This window comes from Vombatus ursinus, unplaced genomic scaffold (assembly GCF_900497805.2).
Source record: "Vombatus ursinus unplaced genomic scaffold, bare-nosed wombat genome assembly UNPS02007344.1, whole genome shotgun sequence".
In the NCBI taxonomy this organism is placed as follows: domain Eukaryota; kingdom Metazoa; phylum Chordata; class Mammalia; order Diprotodontia; family Vombatidae; genus Vombatus; species Vombatus ursinus.
The window spans coordinates 4,657,447-4,682,802 of record NW_020947122.1 but is presented as its reverse complement, the minus strand read 5'-3'; the positions used below and the strand labels follow the sequence as shown (position 1 = coordinate 4,682,802).

General features: G+C 40.5%; 1 protein-coding gene across 1 annotated transcript; it reads right to left on the bottom strand.

Moving 5' to 3' along the window:
* On the bottom strand, nucleotides 1-19,587 carry CUNH11orf97 (chromosome unknown C11orf97 homolog). Its single transcript, XM_027849381.1, has 4 exons — nucleotides 19,398-19,587; nucleotides 11,947-12,051; nucleotides 1,455-1,580; nucleotides 1-78 (listed from the first exon to the last, which is right to left on the bottom strand). The coding sequence occupies exons 1-4, from the start codon at nucleotides 19,585-19,587 to the stop codon at nucleotides 74-76; spliced, it is 426 nt and encodes a 141-aa protein (XP_027705182.1). The 3' UTR covers nucleotides 1-73.
* Nucleotides 19,588-25,356: the final 5,769 nt, after the last annotated feature.

The following is a 25,356-nucleotide window of genomic DNA, read 5'->3' as shown; positions in this document are numbered from 1 at the left end:
GGGGTATGTACCTAGATTTCTTCTTAGCTCCTGGGACATGAAGATAAGTGACTTCTCAATAGAAGAGAGTTACTTATCCTAGAGGAAAGAAACATGAATAAATAAGTAAATATCTTGCTTGGAGAGATGTACCAAATTTTGCTCCATCATATTTTAAGGCAATTCTTATTTTTATTCTGAACAAATGAAAGCCTATTTGAGAGAGTCAGACTATAGGAACCATGCTCAATGAGCAATGTGAATTATGAATTAAACTGCCTATAATAAAAAAGGCATAATAATAAAAGCCAAGTGGATGTAAGTAGTTTTCATTTGATAACCCAATTATGTTTAAAAGCTATACTTATGCTATACTGGTTTTAAATTATTATTTTTAAGAAACAAGGTATATAATGAATGTTGCAAGAAGCATATCAACTTTTTTGGGGGGGGGTGCAAAAGGACAAACAATAGAACAGGTGAGCAGCAGAAAGATAAGATCCCAAGAAAAGTTAGTTTTCTGGGTATCTGAACTTCAGCATATAAGCTTAACAACCAGTGCCTTTTTAGCTTCCCCCTAAAGATATGAAATCTAAGCAAAATCTCAAACATGATGGCAGCAGGGGAAAAAACCTCACTTTGTCAAGGTTCTACATACGAAAGACTTCTGATCATTCTATTTAGGGCTCAGTTAGCAGCATCTGAGTACCCCATTTGGATTCATTTCCTAGTTGCCGATTTACTTTCTGGCCTCACATCTCCACGTGGCCAGCCCTAGTTTCACAGACCCGCCCTGCCTGTGTTCCCAGCACATATAGAACGCAGGCGTTTGCCAGACCCTGCAGTTGTGTTTGGATTATAAATTCTGGCTGTTCCTCTTTGGCTCCTCCTACAGCCACTTGAACTTTGGCTATGAGAGTCAGGAATGACTAAGACATTACTCCTAACTTCACTGCCAGAGGAAGGCCTCTGCACTTGGTCCAGCAGTCTACACACTTGCCTGACTGCTACCACCACAGCACAATACATTACTTGTCCTTTTATGGTACAAAGATGTTTATTTGTAATAAGAGTAGGGCAATCTCTGCCTCTATTACTTTCTACACTGTACTTTCTATCCCTGTTCCCACTGGGTTGTATGATCATAGATGTGTAGCAAGCTGGAGAAAAGCGAATATGGGGTAATCTTCCTCTGTTACGGCCCTGATGATAACTGTGTTCCTGAAAGCTTATTTGAAAGAAAATAATGAGTATGATTTAGTATAAATGTCTGTTGCATCAAGATGTTAAACAGGTAAACTGTGCTACATTTTGAACACCAAGTTAAAGCAGATGACACCAAATACTTTTTAATTAGTGGAAACTGTAAAAGGAAAAAAAAATTGATTCAAAGCTGTCCTAATAGAGTATATCACATTAGTTCATAATCAAACATGCTTTCTCTCTTCTGGGCTACAAGATCGTTTGTATCTTACTTCTTATTCCTCCATGTCTGGAATAGTATTTAGGTTGTGGAAGTAAACTGTTTTTATTCTGTGATCCTGGCTTCAAGTTTCCCACGGAGAAATTCCTTTTAATGCTCCAGATCCCTTCCAGAGCCACTGTCAATATTTTTAAAAACAATAAAATGAGTTGTTATTCAGCTTGTTTTGCTTTCTAGACTAAGTAATTAAAAAAAAAAAACCCAACAGCCTCTGTTTTTAGATGATTCTTTAGTTTGTTACTAAATTAATTGGTTTACTTGTTAAATCAAACAAATAAGGTTATTTTCATTTAACAAGCTCTTATTAAGTATTTTCAGAAATTTTAGTTAATTTCACTTGCCTGTAAATAAATCTGGATAAAAATCAGAGTAAAAACATATAGGATAAAACTTGGTGATAAATATAATAAAGTGGCAGGCAGTATGGAATAATGGTTAGTGGAGAGCAAGCAGCTGTGAGAGTTAGGAATACTTGGGTTCAAGGCCTGCCCCTGAGACATACTGCTTTGTGCCCTGGGCATGACACAACCTCTGGGTGTTCCAAGTAGCTGTCTAGGAGTAGAGTTTCTCATCTGCTTTGATGAAGGGTTTCCTCACTAGAAGTTCCTTCCACCAACAAAATTATAGTTCTGGACCAATAAGTATGTAGAGCTAATTGGTGTTAGTATCTAACATTACTAAATTGTATTAAGTGAAACCTCTGGCAGAGTATCATGTGTTCACAGAATTCCCCTAAGATTCAAATTTCTGTGAACTTCATCTAACTTTAGCATAGAATTCTAGGAAGTAATTTTTGGAATTATTTCATGCAGTCAACCTTCTCTGACTCTGATTTAATTTCTGGAAGCAGGATTTGCAAAATGATAATTTGCAAAAATGAGTGATCTGACCAAATGACCATGCCCAGTTCTCTAATGAATCCAAGAATCCTTAAATTGAGAGAAGTAAAGAAAACTCTAGATCTTTTTTTTATTTGTTTTTTTAGGCAATTGGGGTTAAGTGACTTGCCCAGGTCACACAGCTATTAAGTGTCAAGTGTTTGGTCTGAGGCCGGATTTGAACTCAGGTCCTCCTGACTTCAGGGCTGGTGCTCTATCCACTGCACCACCTAGCTGCCCCGACAACTCTAGATCTTGTGGATGGATCTCGGCCTGTGCTTCAAAATAATTGTAGCAAGCATGTTTGAAAAGTAGTGCCTGTGATATATGCAGATAAAAGGACAAATTAATATGTAAAACTCACAGGCCAAGAGCTGCAATTCAATAAATATAATTTAATAATTTGCTCATGGAGCTGGCATTAATTCCCAAGGAATAGCTGTCTTAAAAGCCTTAAAGGCAGGGGCAGCTAGGTGGCGAAGTGGATAGAGCACCAGCCCCAGAGTCAGGAGGACCTGAGTTCAAATCCAGCCTCAGACACATAACACTTACTAGCTGTGTGACTCTGGGCAAGTCACTTAACCCCATTGCCTAGCAAAAAAAAAAAGTCTTAAAGTCAAAAAGGACTTATGGGGAGTCCAGAACACTCCACCTCTGTGGAAAGCAGGGAGTAATGGGCATATCCAAAGAAACACGAGGAGTTGTTTGTCTTGTTCCTGGGGCTAATAACTACAGTACTAAATAAATATTCTTCATCAGGCAAAGGCAGCAACCATGCTCTGCATGGTCTCTAAAATGTCTTTATGTTGCCAAGAATGTTTCATCAGTCAATCAATCAATCATTTATTTATTAGGAACCTTCTATGGGGCCAGCCTAGGGGTGGGGAACCTTCGGCCTGCAAGGCCACACGTGGCCCTCTAGATCCTCAAGTGCAGCCCTTTGACTTTTAAGGGGATTTGTTTGGTGAAGTGTGGATCAGTCAAAAGGTTGCCCTTGAAGACCTAGAGGGCCAAGTGGCCTTGAGGTGAAAGGTTCCCTACCCCTGGGCTAGACACCGTGGTGCTGGGTAATACAAAGACAATAAAGAAACTGTCCCTGGCCACAGGAGCTCACATTGTGTTGCAGCAGACTGCATGGACATATATAAGTATATACAAACAAAAATGTCCAAGGTAATGAGGACGGTGAAGGTGCTGGCAACTGGGGGATCCAGAAGAGCTGACGCAGAAGATGGCATCTGAGCCGAGCTTCTACGGTAACTAAGGATTCTAGGAGGCAGTAGTGAGGAGGGAAATGTACTATGGGCATGGGCACACAGCAGTGCATGGGAGCCAAGGCAGGAGTTCCTGGGTGTTGTGAGTGAAGAACAGAAAGGCCAGTTTGGCAGAAGGTAGAGGGGATGAAGGAGAGTAATCTGTAGCACAGCTGGAAAGGTAGAATGGAGACCACAAGTGAGGGCCAAATAAAGGGGTTTGTATTTGACTGTGGAGGTAATAAGGAGCCCCTGGGGTTAACTAAAGGGAGAGTTCCTAGTTCCCTCACATAATACATCACTTTCTAGCTATGGACTTGGATTAAATCACTTAAGTCTCTCTGAGCCCCAGTTGTAAAATGAAGGTGATAATAGTTACAGCTATTGTCTATCTCATAGGGTTGTGAGGAAAATATTGTAAAGCTGTAAAGCACTGTGAAAATGTAGTTATCATTTGAAATATCATCCAGTCACTGACATCCCTCAATCACTTAGCCATTAAGCAGTGGAATAAGTGGCATGTGTTGTTTTTGCAAAACTGAACTCCTTGCATTTTTCATCTGCTCCCTGATTTGTGAATGGAGTATCAGCAAGCAGAATCCTACCTTAGCCATCTAACAAGGCAGGTTTTTATTCTTTTCTTAAAACAACTTCAAGGAAAGTGACTCCACAGCCTCCTTCTGTAAAGATCTTACAATGTGTAAGTTGTTCCTTATATCTAACCTAAATCTCTTTCAGCAATTCAAGCCAATTTCCTTTTCTTCTATCCTGCCAGGAGGTAGAAAATTGTTGATCACCACCCTTCATATAATGGCCTCCCTATTCAGCCAATCAGTCCACAAACATTTATTAAGGGCCCATTGTAATAGGCACCGTCCTGAGTAGCAAAGGAAATTAGATCTATCAGGTTAAAGTGTGAAGCTAGCCTAGCAATTATATAGTACCTACATTTGACCCTCACAGCAGTCCTGGGAGGTAGGTTTATTATCCTTATTTTGTAGTTGAGGAAACTGAGGCAAACAGGAGTTAAGTGACTTGCCCAGCATCACAAAATTAGTAAGTGTCTGAGGCCAGATTTGGACTCAGGAAGATAAGTCTTCCTGACTCCAGGCCAAGCACTCTGTCTACTGGGTCACCTAGCTTACTAAGTTGTTTGAATCATGTCCAAGTCTTTATAAGCCCATTTGGGGTTTTCTTGGCGAAAATACTAGAGTTATTTGCCATTTCCTTCTCCAGCTCATTTTACAGATGAGGAAACTGAGGCAAATAGGGTTAAGTGGCTTGCCCAGGGTCATAAGGTAGTAAGTATCTAAGGATGGATTCGAACTTAGGTCTCCCTGACTCTAAGACCAGAGCTCTAAGAGCTCTACCTATTGTGTCATCTAGCTTCCTAATGCTAGGAATAATGAAATAGATTCAGGATAGCCCTACACTTTGTGAAGGAATGTAGGGTCAGTTTAAAAAGTATAGGACAGAACTGTGTATACAACTTTGTACAAGAGAAAGGGCATCAATCCTGGAGTCAAGGGAATCCGAGTTCAAATTCTACCTCTGACACTTGGTATAATATAGGGGAACTTGATGGGTCTTGGTTTCCTGAAATATAAAAAAAACCAAGAATTTAGACTAGATGGCCTTTGAAGTCGCGTATAGTTCCAAGATGGATAGGATTCTGCCTAAGCTTCACTAAGCAGTGGCTATTTTCATCCCTGTATCTCCCCAGAAGTAAGCAAGGTGCTTTTGCGCAAGGTAGGTTAAAGTGCATTAGATGGAACATATCTGCAGTCCAGTTTAATTCATTTGTGCTCTTTTAGATTCATTTACCATAGCTGCCTCTGAATACATTCTAAGTATAATGAGTACAATTGTGAATGAAAATGCACAGGGGTACACAAAACACAAATAATGTAACTGCAGATATGAATTGGTACATATGGTGCCCCTCTTGTGCTGTGTTTAGGGAATGGGCAGTTCTGACACAAGAAAACTCATTTAGCTTGTGTGCTTTTGATAAAGTTTGCTGTGAAAGATGTTCCTTTGTATCTGAGCAGGCTGAAAGGGGACAGTAGGTTCATTCTTTGTGGAAGCTGTTTCTTTAGTTGGTGAGCACTCACAACTTTCAGTCCAAAAGGAAGGCATCAGGGACACAGTGAGGAAGAGAAAGGTGGGCTAAATATAAGGGTTTATTCAGCAAAACAGTGACAGCATATGTATTGTTTTATGGTTTACAAAGCACTTTGCTTCCAATAATACAGCAAGGCAGGTAATCCAAATATTATTGTTACCTCCATTTTAAAGATGATTAAGTGGAGGATTAGAGAGATTCTGGAGAGCAGAGAGATTAAAAGATTTGCCTACACAGCTATCTGTAGCTAATAAGTGGCAGAACTAGTTCTTCTGACCTGACTTCAGGCCTTTTTCCACTGTGAATTCAAGAAGAGCTTGAGCAAGGAAGGACCACAAGCACGAGAAGAAAATTAAGGGTCAGGAATCAGATACTTCTATTGACTCTTGGAATCAAATGTTATTCTTATCTTTTTATTCTTCTTGTGTTTCTTATATATCCTGAACTGCTCGAGTCACCAACCCCAGTATTTCTGCCCGAGATTCCTAGAAAAGTGTACCTGATTGTGTAAAAAAAAAAAGGACAAGTTATGATCATAGATTCATATTCATATTTTGGTTTCCTGCATGTCATCTCTGGACTGTGAAAACTATAGAAGAAGAAGTTTAGAATGGTATACTATATACTTCCCTAATATAAATGTGGTCTATTAGTTAATTTTTGTAAACATTTAAAAAAATAATGAAAGTAATATAAATTGTCCTTAGAGACTTTTGGGCTTGACAGTTATGTTGACATACCTATATATTTTGATGAATAGCACTCTTAATTTTTCTCAATTTGCACAAAGGATATTGGAGTATTAAATTTAAGAAATATGTCTTTTCCTTTAGGTACTCAAGTATTAAATTCACTCATTCCTTTATTTCACTTATTCGTATATTCAACAAATGTTTGTCAGGTGCCTGCTATGTCCCTGAGGCTGGGTAGGGGATAGAGTTTAGATAAACAATCTCTGCCCTCAAAGGGCAGGCCTAGGAGGGGCAGGAGAAGATACCAATGTGATAAGTGCCTTAGAGAAAAGTCTCCTGGTGGGGAGCCGGTTAGTGGGAGGGAAAAGGAGGACATCAAGCTGGCGTCTCTCTAAATGTGACTGGTGGGAATTGAGTGCAGACATCCTCCTCTATCAGCTGGTACGGGGCAGTTACCAGCATGGCTACGATAAGCTGGTTAGTCACCTTCCCAAAGTCAGTGGTTCAGCACAACACCAAGCCTGTATAGCTTGCCCCAGTGCTGTAATGTTCAGTAGTCCCTAAGGGTTTTCCTTCTTGTCTCTTGCTTGAAGGAATGACTTGTTCTTATGGTCATTCCAATTATTTCCTCTATCCCTTTGTACACTGAAGTCAGTCACTTGATAATCAGAACATTTGTTAAATACCTACTACATGCCATATACTGTGCTAAGCACTGAAGCTACAAAGGCAAAAGACAGATCTTGCCCTCGAGGAGCTTACAGTCTAATGGGAGAGACAACTGCAAAAAAAAAAATACAAAAATATGGATATATTGGATAAAAAGGAAATACTCTACAGAGGGAAGGCACTGGAAGTAAGAGGGATTAGGAAAGGCTTTCTGTAGAAGGTGAGATTTTAGCTGGAGTTTGAAGGAAGACAGGGAAGCCTAGTGGCAGAAATGAGGAGGGAGAGAATTCCAGGCATGGGGGACAGTCAGTGAAAATGCCTGGAGTCAGGTGATAAAAGTATTTTATTTGTGGAGGAGCAACGGGGGGGGGGGGGGGGTGGGGGTGTGTGTCAGTGTCATGGGATGGCAGAGTATGAGGTAGGAGTGGGGGAAAGGTAAAGTGTAAGTAGACTGGAAAGGTAGTGGGTGGAAGAGGGGAACTTAGGTTATGAAGGACCTTGAATGCCAGACAGAAGATTTTGTATTTGAACGCCCTGGCAGAAGTGCTGGTTCCTGTACCTCCTTTTCTCTAAGGCCTTCTAATTTGGGGCAGAAATGTGAAGTTAAAATTCTTGTCTAGGAGATTATTTTCCCCCTTTTAAGCAAAGTCCTTATACTGCTTTGATCACAACGAAGAGAATGTTACATGGCTCTTCTCCTGGGAGAACTGGGATGCAAGGCTCTAGGCTGGTATACTGAGGTCATAGGATAGGCTGAAGATTAACATTATTCGTGTGAGCCAGATTTAGAGAAGGCACGACAACCCAAGCTTCTACAGAGGCAGGGTTCTGATGCCTTAATCTTTGCAACCTAAATACTAACTCTGACCACTCTTCAAACTGCCAGGTCTGAGTAACCCCTTGCTTGCCAGGGGAAGTGGAATGGTTTTCTGTTATACCAGACCTTCTACCAATGGTTTCTCTTGTCAAATGGGAGACTTTTAAAAGTTCACTGATTTCGTAAAAACTTTTCAAATTCATTGCAAAAGGTACCAAGGTCCCAGATGTGTTATGAACAAGAGAAATACTTTATCATTTGGGTATTCTCTTCACTGATACATATTGCAATTGCTCAGTGACTTGATAGTTGAGCTTTGAGAGGTGTTATGGCCAAACACTTTACCACCCTGTACGCTACCTGGTGATGAACCTCTTCAAGCTCAGTTAGACTAGACTTTGAGCGATAAACATAAAGACTATCATGGGCCCATATGTAAGACCTTTTCAGCTTGGCAGAATCTGCCAGACCTTGTGGTTCACTGGCATAGCCTTTGAGAACCCAGACTCACCTCCATTCCAAAATAAGGCAATGAAGGAAGACTTGAACACAGAACAAGAGAAAAACCAGTCTAAAACTATGGAAAATGAGAATTTTTAAGCCTTGTTTTTTCAAAGCATTCACTAGTTTCATAACAGTTAACTTTGCAGAACTTAGCTGGGGAAAAAGCTTAAATACTCTTAAGATTTTGAAAGCATAAGATTCTTAAGTTATAGAAGAGTTGCTAATCTGCTCTGATAGGGAATTTCCACAAAGGAAATCCCCCACATGAAATAATACATTAGGACCAAAAAAAAAAAAAAAAAAAAGAGAGAGATTTAGAAAAGTGAATAACTATAACCCTAAATTTGAATATAGAAATTTAGAAACTTAGACAACATCTCAGTAGTGAAGAATCTTTCGATTCCAAAGTGAAAGTCTAATATTATCTCTATGCCATTGAGACAAAATGTTCAGGAAGGAAGAACTTCAGGAAGTTATTAGGAATACTGAAATCTACTGAATTCTTCCTTATTCTTGGAATCCCACATATTTTTCTGGTTCAAATTTTCATTTCTTTTATCTGATCATAAGATTGCATTTCTTTTTCAGGATGATGAAACTTACCATTACAAATCAATGTTTTTTCTTTATTATGAATGGATGCATAGCACAGCCTTGCCCCCTTGCCTTATCTCCATTCACATCTTGTCAAATTGCAATTCAGCCTTATCTCCATTACCTTTGCCTTCTCTTTTCCAGTATTCAAACTAGCTAACTGACCCACTACAAATTTACATTATCTTACATCAATTGGGTCTTCGCTACAGCACAATAATCCCTTTATTCTTCCAAATTAATTCTCCACTACACTCCCCACAGCTGCTCTTCCAAATCTTACTTTTTCTAGCTTTCTTTAATCCTCCTCCCCACTGCCCTTTTGCTGGACTATCATCCATGTTTGTCCTTCTAGTGGCATATCTCCCCAGAAGCTCTGCCCTAGGCCTTCTTCTCTTCCCCCTCTGTGCCCTCTCTGTTTCTGATTTCATCAGCTCCTATGGGTTCAGTTATCAAGTCTATGCAAAATGACTTGACAATCTAAATCTCTAATTCCCATCTCTAGTCCCACATCACTAGCTGCTGGTTGGATATGCTCAGCTGGAAATCCTCCCAGTCATCTCAAACTTTACATGGCCAAAATGGAACTCATTATCTTTCTCACTCATTACCCCTTCTTCCTCCAGAAATGCCTATCTCTTTGGAGAGTACCACAGTCCTTCCAGTCACAGAGGTTTATAACCTGGAGTCATCTTCAACTCTTCCTTATCCCTGATCTCCAATCCAATCAATTGTTAAATCTGGTAGATTATTCCTTCACAATTTATCTGGCATCTATCCCCTTTTTATTTGCATGGCTACCACCCAAATTCAGACCCTCATCACCTCTTGCATGGACTATTACAATAGCCTTCAAATTGGACTCCTAGCTTCTAGACTTTTCCCCCCTGCAGTTCATCTACCACACAATCACCAAAATAACCAAAAAATACATTTGACTATGTCATTCCCTTCCCAAGAACCTTTGGGGCTCCTCATTTCCTCTAGAATAAAATATAAGCTTCTTAGCTTGACTCAAGCCTATCTTTTAGGCTTATTTCATGTTAGTCCCCTTCAGGTACTCTATGCCTAGTACTAACTAGCCACCTTGCTGTTCCTCAAATTCAGCTTGACGTGTCAGATGTTGGTGCCTTTCCCCAGCCTTCCTCCAGGCTTGGAAGGGCATCACTTTGTAAACCCCTTAGATGTTGTGGGGGGCAGTGGAAACAGCTCTAGATGTGGAAGCAAATGGCTTGCATTTCCATTGCTACCTTTTCACTATCTATGGGACCTTAAGAGTCACTGGCTTTCCATTTCTTCATGTGTATAATGAAGATGGTTGAACTGGATGACCTCTAAAGTTTCCTTTTCATGATGTTGTGTATAACTCAGTTATTTAAATGTTGTATTGTTTTGGAGGATTCCTGTTTTTCATTTTGTCTCTGTATTCAAAATACAAACTGCAGATATTACACACTTAACAAATATTTTTGAAATTAACTTGGATTGTACTGGAGGCAGATATAAACCTCTGCTTTTTCACATAACTAACATTTACCTAGAGAATTTACAAAATCCTTGATATACTGGATCACCATTCAACTAATGGAAAAGATACAAGTACCTGGTGCTCCTTTTGAAGTGGGGCAGCTAAGGGCACAGTGGATAAGAGTGCCGGGTCTGGAGTCAGGAAGACTCATCTTCTTGGATTCAGATTTGGCCTCAGACACTTAACCAGTTGTGTGACCCTGGGCAAGTCACCTTACCCTGCCTGCCTTAGTTTCCTCATCTGTAAAATGAGCTGCAGAAGGAAATGACAAACCACTCAAGTATCTCCGCCAAGAAAACCCCAAATGGGGTCACAGTGAGTCAGACACAACTGAACAACAACAGCAGCTGCAGCCGCAGCAGCAGCAACAACAACTTAGCTCCAATGTGATTGCTATTAGCTTTCATAGTTCATTCCTGCCATGGCCCATTTTAGTCCTAAACCTGTCCCTTGTCTGGCCTTCTTTGCCTTGTTATGGCTCCTTGTCTTGCATTTTCACTCCAATTTCTCCCTATATTCTGGCCCCCATAAACCAGTGGAGAAAGGGTTTGTGCTTTCCCTAACCTGTCTCAGTAAACCTAACTAAATAAAGTAAACAAAGCAATTGCTTTGAAAACACATTTTGTGCGACCTCTAGTGGGTGTTAATAACTAAGTATACAGCATAGGAATGCCTTCATTGATAGATAAATTCTTGGAAAATGTGTGCAAACTGAAATTTTGTATATTGAATAATATTGCCCCACTAACATAAGTGATAATTTGAGAGTTGTTTTTCTATTAAAATTTTGGACTCCAAGACATAAACAAACTTTTTAACATCACATATGAAAAAGAAAAATAACTTTCCTAACAAAGCTAACAATAACACTGTAAATCAAAGACTGTACTGAGTACCTAGCAATGGAGAACAAAGTAAAAGCAGGTATTCAAATAATAGCAGTGTTTCAATATAACATCTGTGGATGGTCATCTAAAGAACCATCAATAAGATTTATCAATCAGATTCAACTAAAACATATAAATAAACATATGTGAGTATGTATATCATGTCACTGACCAATCTAGATGATTCAAATTCTTTAATTATTATGTTCATAGTCACACTCATTAAAAGATAGCAAAATATGTTATATTTTCCATTTAATTGAAAAACTGCTTTAAGTGATCATTAAAGTTTTTGAAATGAAAGGGGAAAAGTATTACCACTTAACAGACTTTTTTAAATACAAAAACTTCATTGGTCATTTTTAAACACAAAAGCTTTTATTTGGTTATTTAAACTTAATCATTGTGGGAGATTATAATTCCTCAGAAAAAAACAAAACAAAAACCTTTTCCCCACACAGCAAAAACATTATTTTCAAATGGTCAGCTTAGTTTTCATTTCCTAAATACATGCTAATTATTAGGCATAGATTTTACCTGTAGATGGATTTTTGATGTGGCATTCATCTCTCTGAATAAAAAGTTCTTCTTCGAGAACTTCCTTAATTCTCTTATGTGGCTCACAATATAGGAATTTTTTCCCTATTAAGACATTAACAAAATGGGTTATTTACTATTAAAAACAAAAAAAAATTACTATGGCTTAACTGTCCAATAATTATATATATTCATCCAATACAAAATTGTTTTAAAAGCTATGTTGTCTGCAAATAAATAGTGAATGATTTATCTTAGAGTCTCAAGATTGGTATACATTTCTTGCATTGTAATTTAATCACAGAAGCACTTATTTTCATTGTGGTTAACATTCCATGCAGCCTTAATTTGCTGCTGTATATTTAATGTACCACGACTCCTACCTACTTCTTTCAGTATTCTTGGAGAATAATAGCAAAGGAGTGTAGCTGGGGTAGTGCAAGTTGTATTTTGGGGCAGACCAGTTTGTCTGAAGCCTAGAGATTATGGAAGGAAGAAATATGACATAAGGCTGGAATGGTGGGTGGAAACAGAGTGTGAAGGACTAAGAATGCCACACAAAGGAGTTTGAACTTTGTATGAGATACCTTCTTCTCTGTGGCCAGAGGGAAAGAGGGAGAAAGTGAAGGAGGATACTGATAAATTTTGAGGAATTAAGTTGGGAAGGTGAGGGAATTGATTTTGGAAAACCTCAATCTTTTCAAAGAAGTTGGAGGCAAAGTCATCTGTTGTAAATGTGGGTTCTGTGATGCGGTTGGCTATTAAAGGAAAGAAGAAAAGGTTTGGAACAATCTCTGTTGGGGAATAAGATAGGATTTGATCAGGATAGAGAACAAGGATTGTTAAGTAGTATCTGTTAATGTACTGTTAGTTTTTAGAGGATGAAATCTTTTCAGTTGCTTAGGAAATGTATTATGAGAAAGAAGAGGATTAAAGAAAAGGTTCAAGAAGGGTTGGAAGATGATAATGGAGGGTGGAGAGAAGGCAGAGTTACACAACATTTAATTTGCTTCTATTTTTTAATCTGCCAAGAAAAATGATCTTTAAATCCTGATCAGATCTCTATCTCATTCTCCAGAACTATTTTTTCTACTAATCCTCATCCATACCCCCAAGCCCAGACTTATAGTAGATGGTGTCACTTTCTACTTAAATGAAAGTGCTTTGAAATCTCCAGATTCCAAGCTCACAAACCAATAGTTTGCAGGCTCCATTTTCCTCCCTCATTTGAAAACTGGGTCATTTGCTTTATTCCAGTTCTGTAGTATTTTTCCTGTTTCCAAGATCTTTCAAAGATCACTAACAATGATCCAGCAATCATATCTACTGATTCTTTCAGTGTCCTAGGATGCAATTCATCTAGGTCTGGTGACCTGAAGTCATCAAGGGCAGCTAGATACTGTCTTATTATCTCCCTGCTAATCTTGAATATCAGCTTCTTAATGACCATTTTAGGTCCTTCTCAGTTCAAAGTTTGTTCTTGTCAGAGAAAATAGAGGCAAAATAAGTGTTAACCAATTCTGCCTTCTCTCTACTCTCCATTAACATCTTCCAATCCATTTTGAATAATTATGCTTTCTTTTTTCTTACACTTCATCTCCTAAGTAGTCGAAAATCTTCATATTGGGATGAAAATACAGATGGACAAAAGAAAAAGAAAGGGTGATCGCTTAGGACCAGCATAGGTTCCTCAAGATAAAGTAATAGAAAACTAACCGTATTTTCTGTCAAGATTACTAGATCCACCAACCATTTTGGAGAGCAATTTGGAACTATGCCCAAAGGGCTATAAAAATGTGCATACCCTTTGACCCAACACTTCTAGGGCTGTATCCCAAAGAGATCATAAAAATGGGAAAAGGACTGACATGTACAAAAATATTTATAGCAGCTCTTTCTGTGGTAGCAAAGAATTGGAAATTGAGGGGATGCCCATCAATTGGGGAATGGCTGAACAAGTTGTAGTATATGAATGTAATGGAATACTATTGTGCTAGAAGAAATGATGAGCAGGCTGACTTCTGGAACGACTTGTATGGACTGATGGTGACTGAAGTAAGCAGAACCAGGAGAACGTTGTACACAGTAGCAGCCACATCGTGGGATGACTGACTTTGATAGGTTTAGCCCTTCTCAGCAATGCAAGGCTCTAAGACATCTCCAAAAGTCTCATGATGGAAAATGCTATCCACATCCAGAGAAAGAACTATGGAGTTTGAATGCAGATCGAAGCATACTATTTGCTCTTTTTTTTTCTTCTGTTTTGTTTTGTTTCTTCTTTCTTGCAGTTCCTCCTATCGGTTCTAATTCTTCCTTATAACATGACTAATGTGAAAATATGTTTAATAGGAATGTATATGTAGAGCCTATATCAGATTGCATGCTGTCGTGGGGAGGGAGGGGTAGAAAAATTTAAAACTCCAAAACTTATGGAAGTGAACGTTGAAAACTCAAAATTAAAAAAAAAGAAGATTACTAGATCCAGGGAATGCCACAGACATAAAGAATTTTATTTTAGTTTCTATTTTCTATTTTAATTTTATTTTAAATTTAACTTTAATTTCCTATATCTCTACTGATATACTCATGGACAGGATGGAGAAACATAGACTTGATAATAGTACACTTAGGTGAATTTGTAGCTGACTGAACAAATTTGACCAAAGTATGTGGACTTAGGAATATCAATTAATGGTTGATTAGGGGGATATGTCTTTTTTTTTGTTGTTGTTGGTGAGGCAGTTGGGGTTAAGTGACTTGCCCAGTTAGTAAGTATCAGTGTCTGGTCTGAAACCAAGTTTGAACTCAGGTCCTCCCAACTCCAGGGCGGGTGCTCTATCCACCATTAACAATGCTGATAGGCTCTGAAATGGCCCCAGTTCTATTCAACTTTTTGGAAATGAATGACTTAGATAAAGAGAAAACATATTTATAAAATTTACCAAAAAAAATTTTAAAAATTTACAGAAAGGATAGCTAATGTGATAGCCAATATAATCAAGATTCAAGAGTCTTGACAGTCTGGAATGATAGGCTGAGACTAACAAGATAAAATATAGTGCAGATGAATATAAAGGCCTGCACTTTGGGCCAAAAAATCAACGACAAAAGTATAGTATGGGAATCCTAATTTAGCAAGAATCCATATGAAAGGAACCTACTGGTTTTATTTAAAGGAGAGCTCCATATAAGTGAGCAATGTACAATAGCTGCCAAATAAAGAAAAAGAAAAAGAAAAAACAAAACCCAAATGTAATTTTGGGCTCTATTAACTATGGTATAGAGTATATAGTTCATGGTTTGATGATTTGATCTGTACAGGTACTTGGATGCAGAACTGAATGGGCAGAAAAGAGCAGGCTGGATTAGAGTTGGAAAATTGTGTGATGTTTTAAACCAGTCTTTTGAGGGCCAGAGCCACATTAAAATGTAATTGGGAAATATTTAACAAGAGGGAAAAAAGTATAGTAGACCATAGATAATGTTAATATGTGGTTTTCTAAGCCAATATGTGCATCTTGGAGGGATCTTTATCTATGGTGTAGTGGTCTCATTTTTATTTGAACTTTACACCACTGCTTTCAACAATTCTGAGCTGCTTCCTGGCACAAATATCCATTTTTAATGCAAATTTTCTTCAGGTATGCTCTCTAGTACAATTTTGGTAGAACATAATCTCCTTAGAATGAAAGTTGCAGTTGTTTGGAAGGTCAATAGGGAGGCCCATGGCAGGTACCAGGAGGCCATAGCATATTTTCAATGATAATCTATGCATAAGAAGTGAAATAAGGGATACCATCCAGGAAATATGTGATCGGAAGAGGTGGCTGAGTCATACATTAGTAATTAGGGATAACAGGATGACAAGACTGAGTGTAAACCCAAATTCTAAATTTATGGAGTCCTAGAAAAATATTGGCAGCTAGGTGGCACAGTGGTAGAGTGCAGGCTGGAGTCAGAAAGACTCATCTTTGGGAGTTCAAATATATCCTCAGATACTTACTAGCTGTGTGTGACCCTGGGCGAGTCCCCTCACCCTGTTTGCCTGAATTTCCTCATCTGTAAAAAGAGCTGGAGAAGGAAATGGCAAACCACCCAAATATCCTTCCCAAGAAAACCCCAAATGGGGTTATGAAAAATCGGACATGACTGAAAAATTATCCAACAATCACAAAAGAAAAAGATCTCTAGCACCTTATATCTGGGGATCTATAGAAGAACATGAAAAAGAATTGTTCGTAATGAGAAGGCATGTGTGGATGGATGGTGAACTGTGCCTTTGGTGGAATAGCAATGTCAATGAGATTATAGCTCCACTGAATTATTGAAATATTAATTGGGAGATGCATATTAAGGGGAGATGCAATAGAAAGAACAAAGGGCAGGCAGGTGATGTGGGTTCTAGTCCAGGCTCTGTCACTAACTACCTGTGTGACACTAGAAAAGCCACTTAACTTCTCTGATTGGACATGATAGTCTCTAAATGTAATTTTTAGGGTCCCTAGAATTCTAATATTCTATGCTTCTGTGATGCCTACTGTACTTTGCACTAGACTCTAATCTAGTTACTAAAGTATTGTGTTTAGTTTTGAGTCCACAGGGACAATACTGTATAACGGAAAAATTAAAAAAAAAAATTTTTTTGTCATCTGGAAGAATTCAGGCAATGGATGGGTCATCACCTCTCCAGGGTAATGCATCTATAATGGCAAGGGTCCAGTGCTATTCAAAACATCAGTGAAAAGAGCTAGAAATGTTTACCCTCAAGAAGAAAATGTGATCACATATTTTTCAAGGGTTATCATGTTAAAGAGGGACTAGTCTTGTTCTGTTTAGCCTCAGAGGGGTAAATTAAAATCATTGGTTAGAAATTAAACAGGAAGATTTTGACCTGTTATAAGGAAACCAATTCCTAACAATTATTAGGACCATAGCTTTAAATCTCTTCTAGTTCTAGAGGTTCTCCCCATCATTTTACAGACTGGAAATTGAATGGCCTGCTTGATTAAGAAGGTGCATGTTCCCAATATCCCATGGATATTTTCAAGAAGAGACTAAAATACTAGATGATCAGTCACTGGTGTGTGATATTGACAGGACTTGGAAGATGGAGCAGATGAGATCTGAAGTCCCTTTGGCAATCCCTTCCAACTCTAGTCTTAAGATTCCAAGTGGTAGAGATACTGGCACTGGGTGGGTGGGTGAAGTAGGTGACTTCTAACCTGAAGTAACTTCTGACTCTAAGGTTCTGTGATTCTAAGAGCAAAGAATACAGCTAGAAGTAGGTGGATTTCAGGGCTGCTTTTGCAGGTGAGTATCACCACTTACAAAGCAGGTTTCTTCTAGACCTCTTACAATGTAATAATTGTAATTATACACCAAGTGCATTCAATTTAATTCAACAGGTATTACATTAAGCAGCTACTATGTGCAAGGCACTGTTTTAGGTACTGAGGATACAAAACAAATTGAAACTTTTGGTCCATTGTGTCATAAGAGAGACATTGAAGTTAAACATGAAAATACTTTCATTTTCATTTCAGTTTTGTCGGTCTTAGAGGCTCAGAAGAACATTTACTTTTTCTGTCCGTTTGAAGAAATATGCTGAAAACCATTTTTCATCAAATGTCATCTATTTTTTACAGACTATCATAATTGAATACCTGATCTGATTTATGGAATACACATAACATCTACAAAAATGTGAAAGGAGAAAGTTTTTATCTTAAAATTTAAGGAGAAAGTTGATGGAAAATGAATTGGCTTCAACTCCCATGGAAAATAATCTCAATAATAATATTGTTCTTAGAATTAATAATATTTCTTCTGAAATACCTTCACAAGTCTATATTACATTAATTCATTTTACTGTAGGAACTATCCTAAGAGGCAGGTAGGAGTCCCCTTATAAATACAGAAAAGTTCAGTGACTTTTTCCAAGATCATATATCTAGTCGGTTGCAAAGTCATAGACAGCAGGCCAGATCTTCTGGTTTCTAAGTCTAAGAGTTCCTACCACTAGACCCTGCTAACTGTTAAAAAATAGTTTAAAAAATTTAACCATTTATATTCCTTCTAAGGACTTATGGTATTGTATGACAATTTTAGCAAATAAAAATATTTAACAATTTGAAGAAATTTTTAAGTGACACAAACGTGTAATATTTTTCACTTGTATCTAATTAGATGGACCCAACTCTATCTAATGAGGTAGTTTAATAGCAGGACCATTATTAGGCCTAATAGGGCTAGGAAGTAAAGCAATGTGCCTTCTCATGATTATCCAGTGATTTTTCTGCCTCTCTGATGAAGTCTCAGGAGGGTATGTGGTCTGCCACCAAGGCAGAGTGGTTGCAGAAGTGCTGAATGCAGAGGGAGAAAGATTCTCTAGAGGGGCAATCAAGCAGAGTATTTAGAAAACCTGGAAACCTATTGTGTTCCTCTTTGGATTATCGCTTCACCATTATCATTCCTAAGCATGCATTGATTGCCTATAGAGCAGTAGGTGCTGCACAATAACTGCAAGATCAAGAAACAGTATGTTCTTGTAGGTCCAAATCGGACTGGGGCCAAATCCTTCAAGGTGGGAAGCAAACCTCTTGGTTTGTGACAGCGGACAACCTTGCTAGGATAGGGTGAAGGCCGAAACGTAACACTTTATCAAATCAGAGTACATCCAATATTAACACAAAGGGTAGGGTTCTGACAAGGCCAGGTTACAAATGCCCAAAATCTGCAGGATTGGGGTAATCGGAGTCCGATTTTGGTGTAATTTAGACCCAAGCAGGAAGCCCTGGCTCTGTCACTTCCTGTTATCTTGAGCAAACCACTTCCCTTTCATGCTGGGAAAGGGAGGAAAGGTTAAATACTTTATGGGATTAGAGCTGGATTAGACCCTTGCAGATTTACTAGTTCAGTCCCCTCATTTTACAAATAAAGAAACTGAGGTTCAGAGGTGACATTTGCCTTGTCCAAGGTAAGAGAGTACTGGATTTGAAGCCAGAGAATCTGGGTTAGATTTTTGGCTCTGCCACTTACTAGCTGTGTGACCCTGGGCAAGTCCCTTCACCTCCCCTGCGTCTCAGTTTCCTCATCTGTAACTTGAGGGATTTAGACTAGATGACCTCCCCACAGCACCTTTCAGATCTAAATCTATGATCCTTTGAGCCTGTAATAGGCAGGAAAGCCACTTGATCTAGTTCCCACCTCCCAAGTATTCGGACTCCAAACCCAGTACTTTCATTACACTGCATCAGGCTGCTTCAGTTTCCTCTTATGTCCAGTAAGGGGTCGGTGGAGATGCTCTCCAGGGATCCTTCCAGCTCCCTACATTCCGTGATCCCGGGATGTCCTGGCCATACGCCAGAGCTGATGAAGCACGGCCCTCGGGTTTCGGGGGATGGGAGGACCCCCTCCCTCGCCCCAGTCGGGCCAGTGGGGCCCCTACTCACAGGGTTTACCGCGGTCCCGGTTACACCCACTGCTCAGCTCTCCACAGACCGCGCACGCGACCCCGGCCGGCTGGGGGGGCTGCGGCTGCTGCTCCCGCCCCGCCGCCTCGTCCTCGTCCTCGTCTTCGTCCTCGTCTCGCATCGCGGTGGCCGCCGCTGCTGCCATCACCGCGGCCTCCGCTCCCCTCATGACGCTGAGGGTCCTCACCTCCGCCGCGTCTGAACTATTCTCGCAGCACCACTCTGGCCCAGCGAAGAGGAAGGCGTCCCCGGTTGCCATGGAGAGGGCAGAATCCTCCCCGCCCCGCTGGTTGCCATGGGAATGAAGCGCCTTAACGGCCGGGAGCGCGGGCCTCGGAGCGCGAAGGGAACAGAGCACAGGGGCTTCCAGGGTGGGAGGGGGAAGCGGGGATCAGAGGGCGCGTCACGTGAAGCAGCGCGTGCTTGGGGCTAGCCTGGAAGCTCTGGGAATCCACTGGGAGCGGGGCTGGACGGGCATGGTATGTAGTTGGCTTTGGCTGTTTTGGCAGAAGTGTTGGCATTGTGCTCTAGGTGGTTGTTCTTCCTGCCGGTGCTGCACTCGTTGGGCAAACCCAGAACATCTCAGCTTCATAGAAGACCATTCCAGAAAGTTGTCACCCTACCAGGGGTGGGGAACCCACAGCCTCGAGGCCACCTGTGACCTTCTAGGTCCTTGGGTTCAGCCTTTTGACTGAGCCTAAGTTTTATAGAACAAATGCTTTTATTAAGGGAATTTGTTCTGTGAAGTTTGGATTCAGTCAAAGGGCCGAACTTGAGGACCCAGAGGATCACTTGTGGCCTTGAGTCTGCAGGTTCCCCACCCCTGCTCCCTTTACTCAATTTTTGTTCACCGTGACTTCCAAGAGAAAACCCAAAGGAGGGTGTCTGCTCCAGGAATTGCTTATTTGTTAACTGTCAGACTTTTTTAAAGCATATCCCAAAGATTCACAACTCTTCATCATCACCACCCTCTCTGGGGACTTTTGGTTTTCATGGATTCAACCACATACAATCCCCAAATGGGAAAGCTGGAAGGGCCTTAAAAATCATCTAATACAATAAGTTTTATGTATTAAGACTATGGGACATAGAGAAATGAAGTGACTCGATGAAAGTCACACCGAATTAATTAGCCACCGAGCTTGGAGTCAGGTCAAGGTCATGGAAATGGATGAATTCCAAAATGTAAAGGACTTACATAAAGGGTTATGAACCTTTGCCAAGTGTTTATCTCTTCATACTTCATGGAGGCTTGACTAGTTGCAGTTTAGATACAGGACAAGAAGCCTGATCATGAGCAATTGGAGAATATCCACTTAAACTATAGATTATCTGGGATATTCAGAGAAACATGTCTAGGCCACATCAAATCCAAGGGCCCATCCTAGTGATTAGTGAAAACACAAATTTAACTGTGGAACTTCCTTGGGTTCCTAGGAGTGCTGTGTGTGCAGATAAATCATGTTGGAATTCGTAGGTTTGGGCTGAAATTTCTCTATTCCCCCAGGTTTTTCCCAGAGGTCAGGAAGGAGATGTAGACTATAGAGGAAATGACCAGCTTCTGGATCCCATTCTCCTAAAGCCAACATCACCAAACTGGAGAACCTATCAAAATTGAGATCATGCCAGATAACAGGAAAGCCTTTTGTCCTATTGCATTTCCTGAGCACCAGTCTGCTTGATATTTGCAAACACTTTGGTGTCATACATTGGTTTGGCCACTCACTGAGAGCAGAAATACATCTATTTGTGGACCTGAGGACAGCTTGAGTCCATGGAGTAGCTGATTCTTGAGGAAATGGTAGACTATTTCAACAAGTCTTTTTATGCACTTCTAAGTGCATAAAAGAAAGGGCTGCACAGGGTAGAAGCTGAGGGCAAAGAGGTTGCAACAGATGATGCAAGCTTAAGGGGTCCCAGGGAATGGAACCTGCAAGCGGAGAGAGAGACAACTGGAGACATGACAGGTAAACACAAAGTAATCTGGCCCTTGGCTCAGTGAGGTCTGATATGGGTGGGGGTCCTTAGTAGGTATCTCCTAAGATGGCAAAACATAATGGAAAAAATGATTATGACGAACTCAGGTAAGCTCACATTTTAAAGATAAATTTCTTATAGCATAATTTCCAAATCCTAAGGTTCACTGCTATGCCGATATGGGAAGAGAGTGAAAAGATGAAAAAGATCGTAAACATGGTTCTTTTCCAACCAAGTTTAAGGTGGGATAATCAGTTATTGGGGATGTCACATATGGGATTCTGGCTCAGGTAGGACTAGAGTAGATGTCTTGTAAGCTCCTCTCCAGCTTTTACTTCCCATATTGTGACATAACTAAATCCTCTAGTCTATCTAATACTGGGCCACATTGGCTTGCTGGTTTGCTGTGGCGTCCCCTGAAAATTTGATAAGCATTCTTTCCATGTCTTCATCCAAGTCATTAATAAAAATGTTAAATAGTCCAGGTCCAAGGACAGATCCCTGGGGCAATCCATTAACACCTTCTGTTCAAGTCGATCTCAATTTTTTGATGCCTGTTTTTAGTTTCCATCTCCCAATCTGCTCCACAATCAACCAAGCAAGTGAGCAGCATGACTTTATAAGGTCCAACTAGGTTCAAGGCACAGAGGCAGGTGTTAGGTGCTAGGGATGCAAATACAAGGAATGAAACAATCTTTCTCAAAGAGTTTATATTCCAAGGGGAGAGATACAAGTACATATATGTGTATGTACAGAGTAAGTACCAATAAATACAGATTAGTTTGGGAAGAAGGGCACTAGGAGTTGGTGATCAGGAAAGGCTTTCTGTAGTAGATGGTGCTTGAACTGTGTCTTAAAGGAAGAGAAGGATTCTCTGAGCTGTAGATAAGAGGGGAGTACATTCCACCCTGAAGGCTCACCAGTGCAAAAGTGTGGAGATGAAAAATGGAGTATCATGTGTGCGGAGCAGAGAGAAGTGCTGGCTGGCCAAACTGTAGAGTGCAGGAGGAGGAGTGATGCAAAATGAGGCTGGAAAGATGCCTCGAAAAGCATACTAGCCCCTTGCCTCCTGCTTTCTCTTTTATAAATATTAAGAAAGCATTAAAACATATGCTCATGTGAAATCTTTGTACTCATCTGAAAGGAAAACCTTGTTAGTCTTTCTTTTACTATAGATTCTGAAAAAAATGTCTTGTACATGAAATCAGTCTCCATCATTCTCAAGAAAGTTCTAATTAATTTCTCACCTACCCCAGGTCCTTTTCTCTTCGTCCATCTAAGAAAGGGCTCCTCCTGAAATAATTAGAATGGTGACCCAAACAAGAGCAAGAGACCACTTGTTTAAGAGCAGAGATCCCTCTTTCCCCATTTTTTTTACTAGATTAAGGTAATAATAATAGCTAGCATTTGTATAGCATTTTAAGATTTGTAAAGCACTTTAAAGATATTATCTCACTTGATCCTCAAGTAGATGCTACTATTACTCCCCATTCGGCAAATGAGGAATCTGAAGCAGACAGATGTTAAGGGACTTGCCCAGGATCACACAGCTAGTAAGTCTCAGAGGCCATATTTGAACTCAGGTCTTCCCGACTCCAGCACTTTATACACTGGGCCACTTAGCTGCCTAAGTAATGATCAGATAAGAGAAAGAAGAAACCTTTGATTACTGAAGTTAATGGAAGTATCTCTTGAGTTTAGCTAGAAAGAAGAATCCCTGAAGGGAATGGTCAAAGAGGACTTGAACGATTTTTAGCAAATGATTCCCCACGGGTGTGCTGAAAGTTAAGTGACTGTTAACTCAGTCAGTCAATAAACATTTATTAATTTGTGCTCAGCCTGTGGTAGAACATTCCGAGCTCATATTGGTCTGATCAGCCACAGCTGGATACACTGAAACTTGACTCTAGCATAGCGATGTCACCAATTGCCTACCAAGTGTTAGGCACTATATGCTAAGCACGGGGGATACCCAAAGGAAAAGACAGTCCCTGCCCTCAAGGAGTTTATAATCTAATGGGGGAATACAACTCACAAAAGGGAAGCTGGAAAGAGAGTAGGGGCATAATGAAGAAGTCCCAAGGAATGCGGCTGGGTGGGGGAAAGCTCCCAGAATTTTATCCTGGACTCTTTAACCAAGTTTTTATTTTATGGTGGATGTTTAGGATTCATTCCATTGTCAGCTTCTTGAGAACAGGGACTGTCATTTGCCTTTCTTGTATTCCTCATGGGGTTGGAATCTGGGCCCCAGAAAGGAAAAACCCTGGACTTTCCCACATGGCCAAATCTCTGGCGGCTAGAGTCCCATCAATTGGTCTTTCATTGTGGCTACACCCAATCTCCCCTCCATTGTCTTGCCTCCCTATGGCCCCCAGTCATTTCCCACCCTTAATCCTAGCTAGGCTCCGGTCTCCCTTGCCCATGAGGTCCAGGTCCCAGGAGTTCTGTTCACCCCAGCTTACTAGCCTCCCATCCAGATCTCCTCAGGCCCTTCCTCCCGTCACCCCAAACTATTTGGCCACTCCTAGATCCCTCCCACAGTCTTTCTGTATATAAGGTCCATCTTGTCTCCATTAAGATGCTCAGATTCTTAAAATCTAGCCACTGCTTACCCATGTTCAGACTCCTTAAGAGTCTGCTCAATATGGTGGATGTTCTAATAAACCTTGTCTTTGGCTGAAAGAAGGCTTGGGTCGAATTCTTTCGGGCAGGACCCATGTGTTGTGATTTTGGGGTCCCAGCACCCCTGAACCCCTAAACCGCATCATTCCCATAGTTTAGCAGAATGCCTGGTACATAGATACATGATGCTTCATCAGTGGTTATTGGTTGACTGATTGTCTTTGTCTATTGTTTGAGAACATCATAAACTTTAACTCAGAAATGCCCTGTGAGAAAAGAGATTTTCAGAGCCATGAGGTAATGCTGTCTTCCCCTTGGTCCTTTTTCTAAGCAGAAACGTCCAATTAGGATAATCTGAATCGATTTAAAAAAAAATTTCTGGCAGGCTTATCCTAAAACAAAGAGTAAGGAATGTTCTTCCACAGTTCAAAAGGTTGTGAAGGGCTTTAAAAGCTAAACAGAGGTATTTATATTTGATCCTATAGGCAATAAGGAGTCACTGAAGTTTATTGAGTGATGTGGTTAGATCTGTGCTGAAGAAAAATCACTTTCATATCAGTGTGGAGAAAAGAGCAGACTGGGGAGATAATTAAGGCAGGGAGAGCAATTAGCAGGCTGTTTCAATAATCAAGGTGAGAGGTGATGCTTTGTCAAACGTTTTACTAAAATCCAGGTAAATTATATCTACAGCAGTCTAGTAACCTGACCAAAAAAAGGGGGAGGGGGACGTAGATTAGATTAGCATGTCTTGTTCTTGATAAAACCGTGCAGGTTCTTTGTGGACACTTTTTTCTTAACTCAGTACTTCTACATTCATATAAATAAATTTATGTATACTGGCCGCACGCCGACCTTCTGCCAGCCGTACGCCGGTACCCACTCTTTCTATAAGGAGCACACTACCAGAGTCATACTCACTCCCGAGTCTTCGGTACTCAGCCGGATCAACACACAGAGACGAGCCATCGGGAGGCGCCAACACCAGAGCTTTATTCAGAGGCCAACACAGCAAGCCATCATAGCAAGCCCAAGCAGCAAGGCCAGAGCAACAGGGCAGGAGCCAGGAGAGTGCGCGTGTGTGATCTGACCACGCTTGTTCCTAAAAACCTACCTCGCCCCTCCTCTCCAGCCTGCTTACTAGCCAATGATTGTAGGGTCAGATACCGGAAGGGGCTGTCTGAGTTTAGCACATCAAGGGGGAGGGAGTGACGTAGGAGGCTAGGACCGGATATAGGAAGGAGGGGTCTGGGATTAGCGCATAGACAGAGTACGTGACCTAGGAAGTCAGACTCAGGAGGGGTCTGGGGTCAGTGCTACACAAAGGGACCCAGGAAGTCAG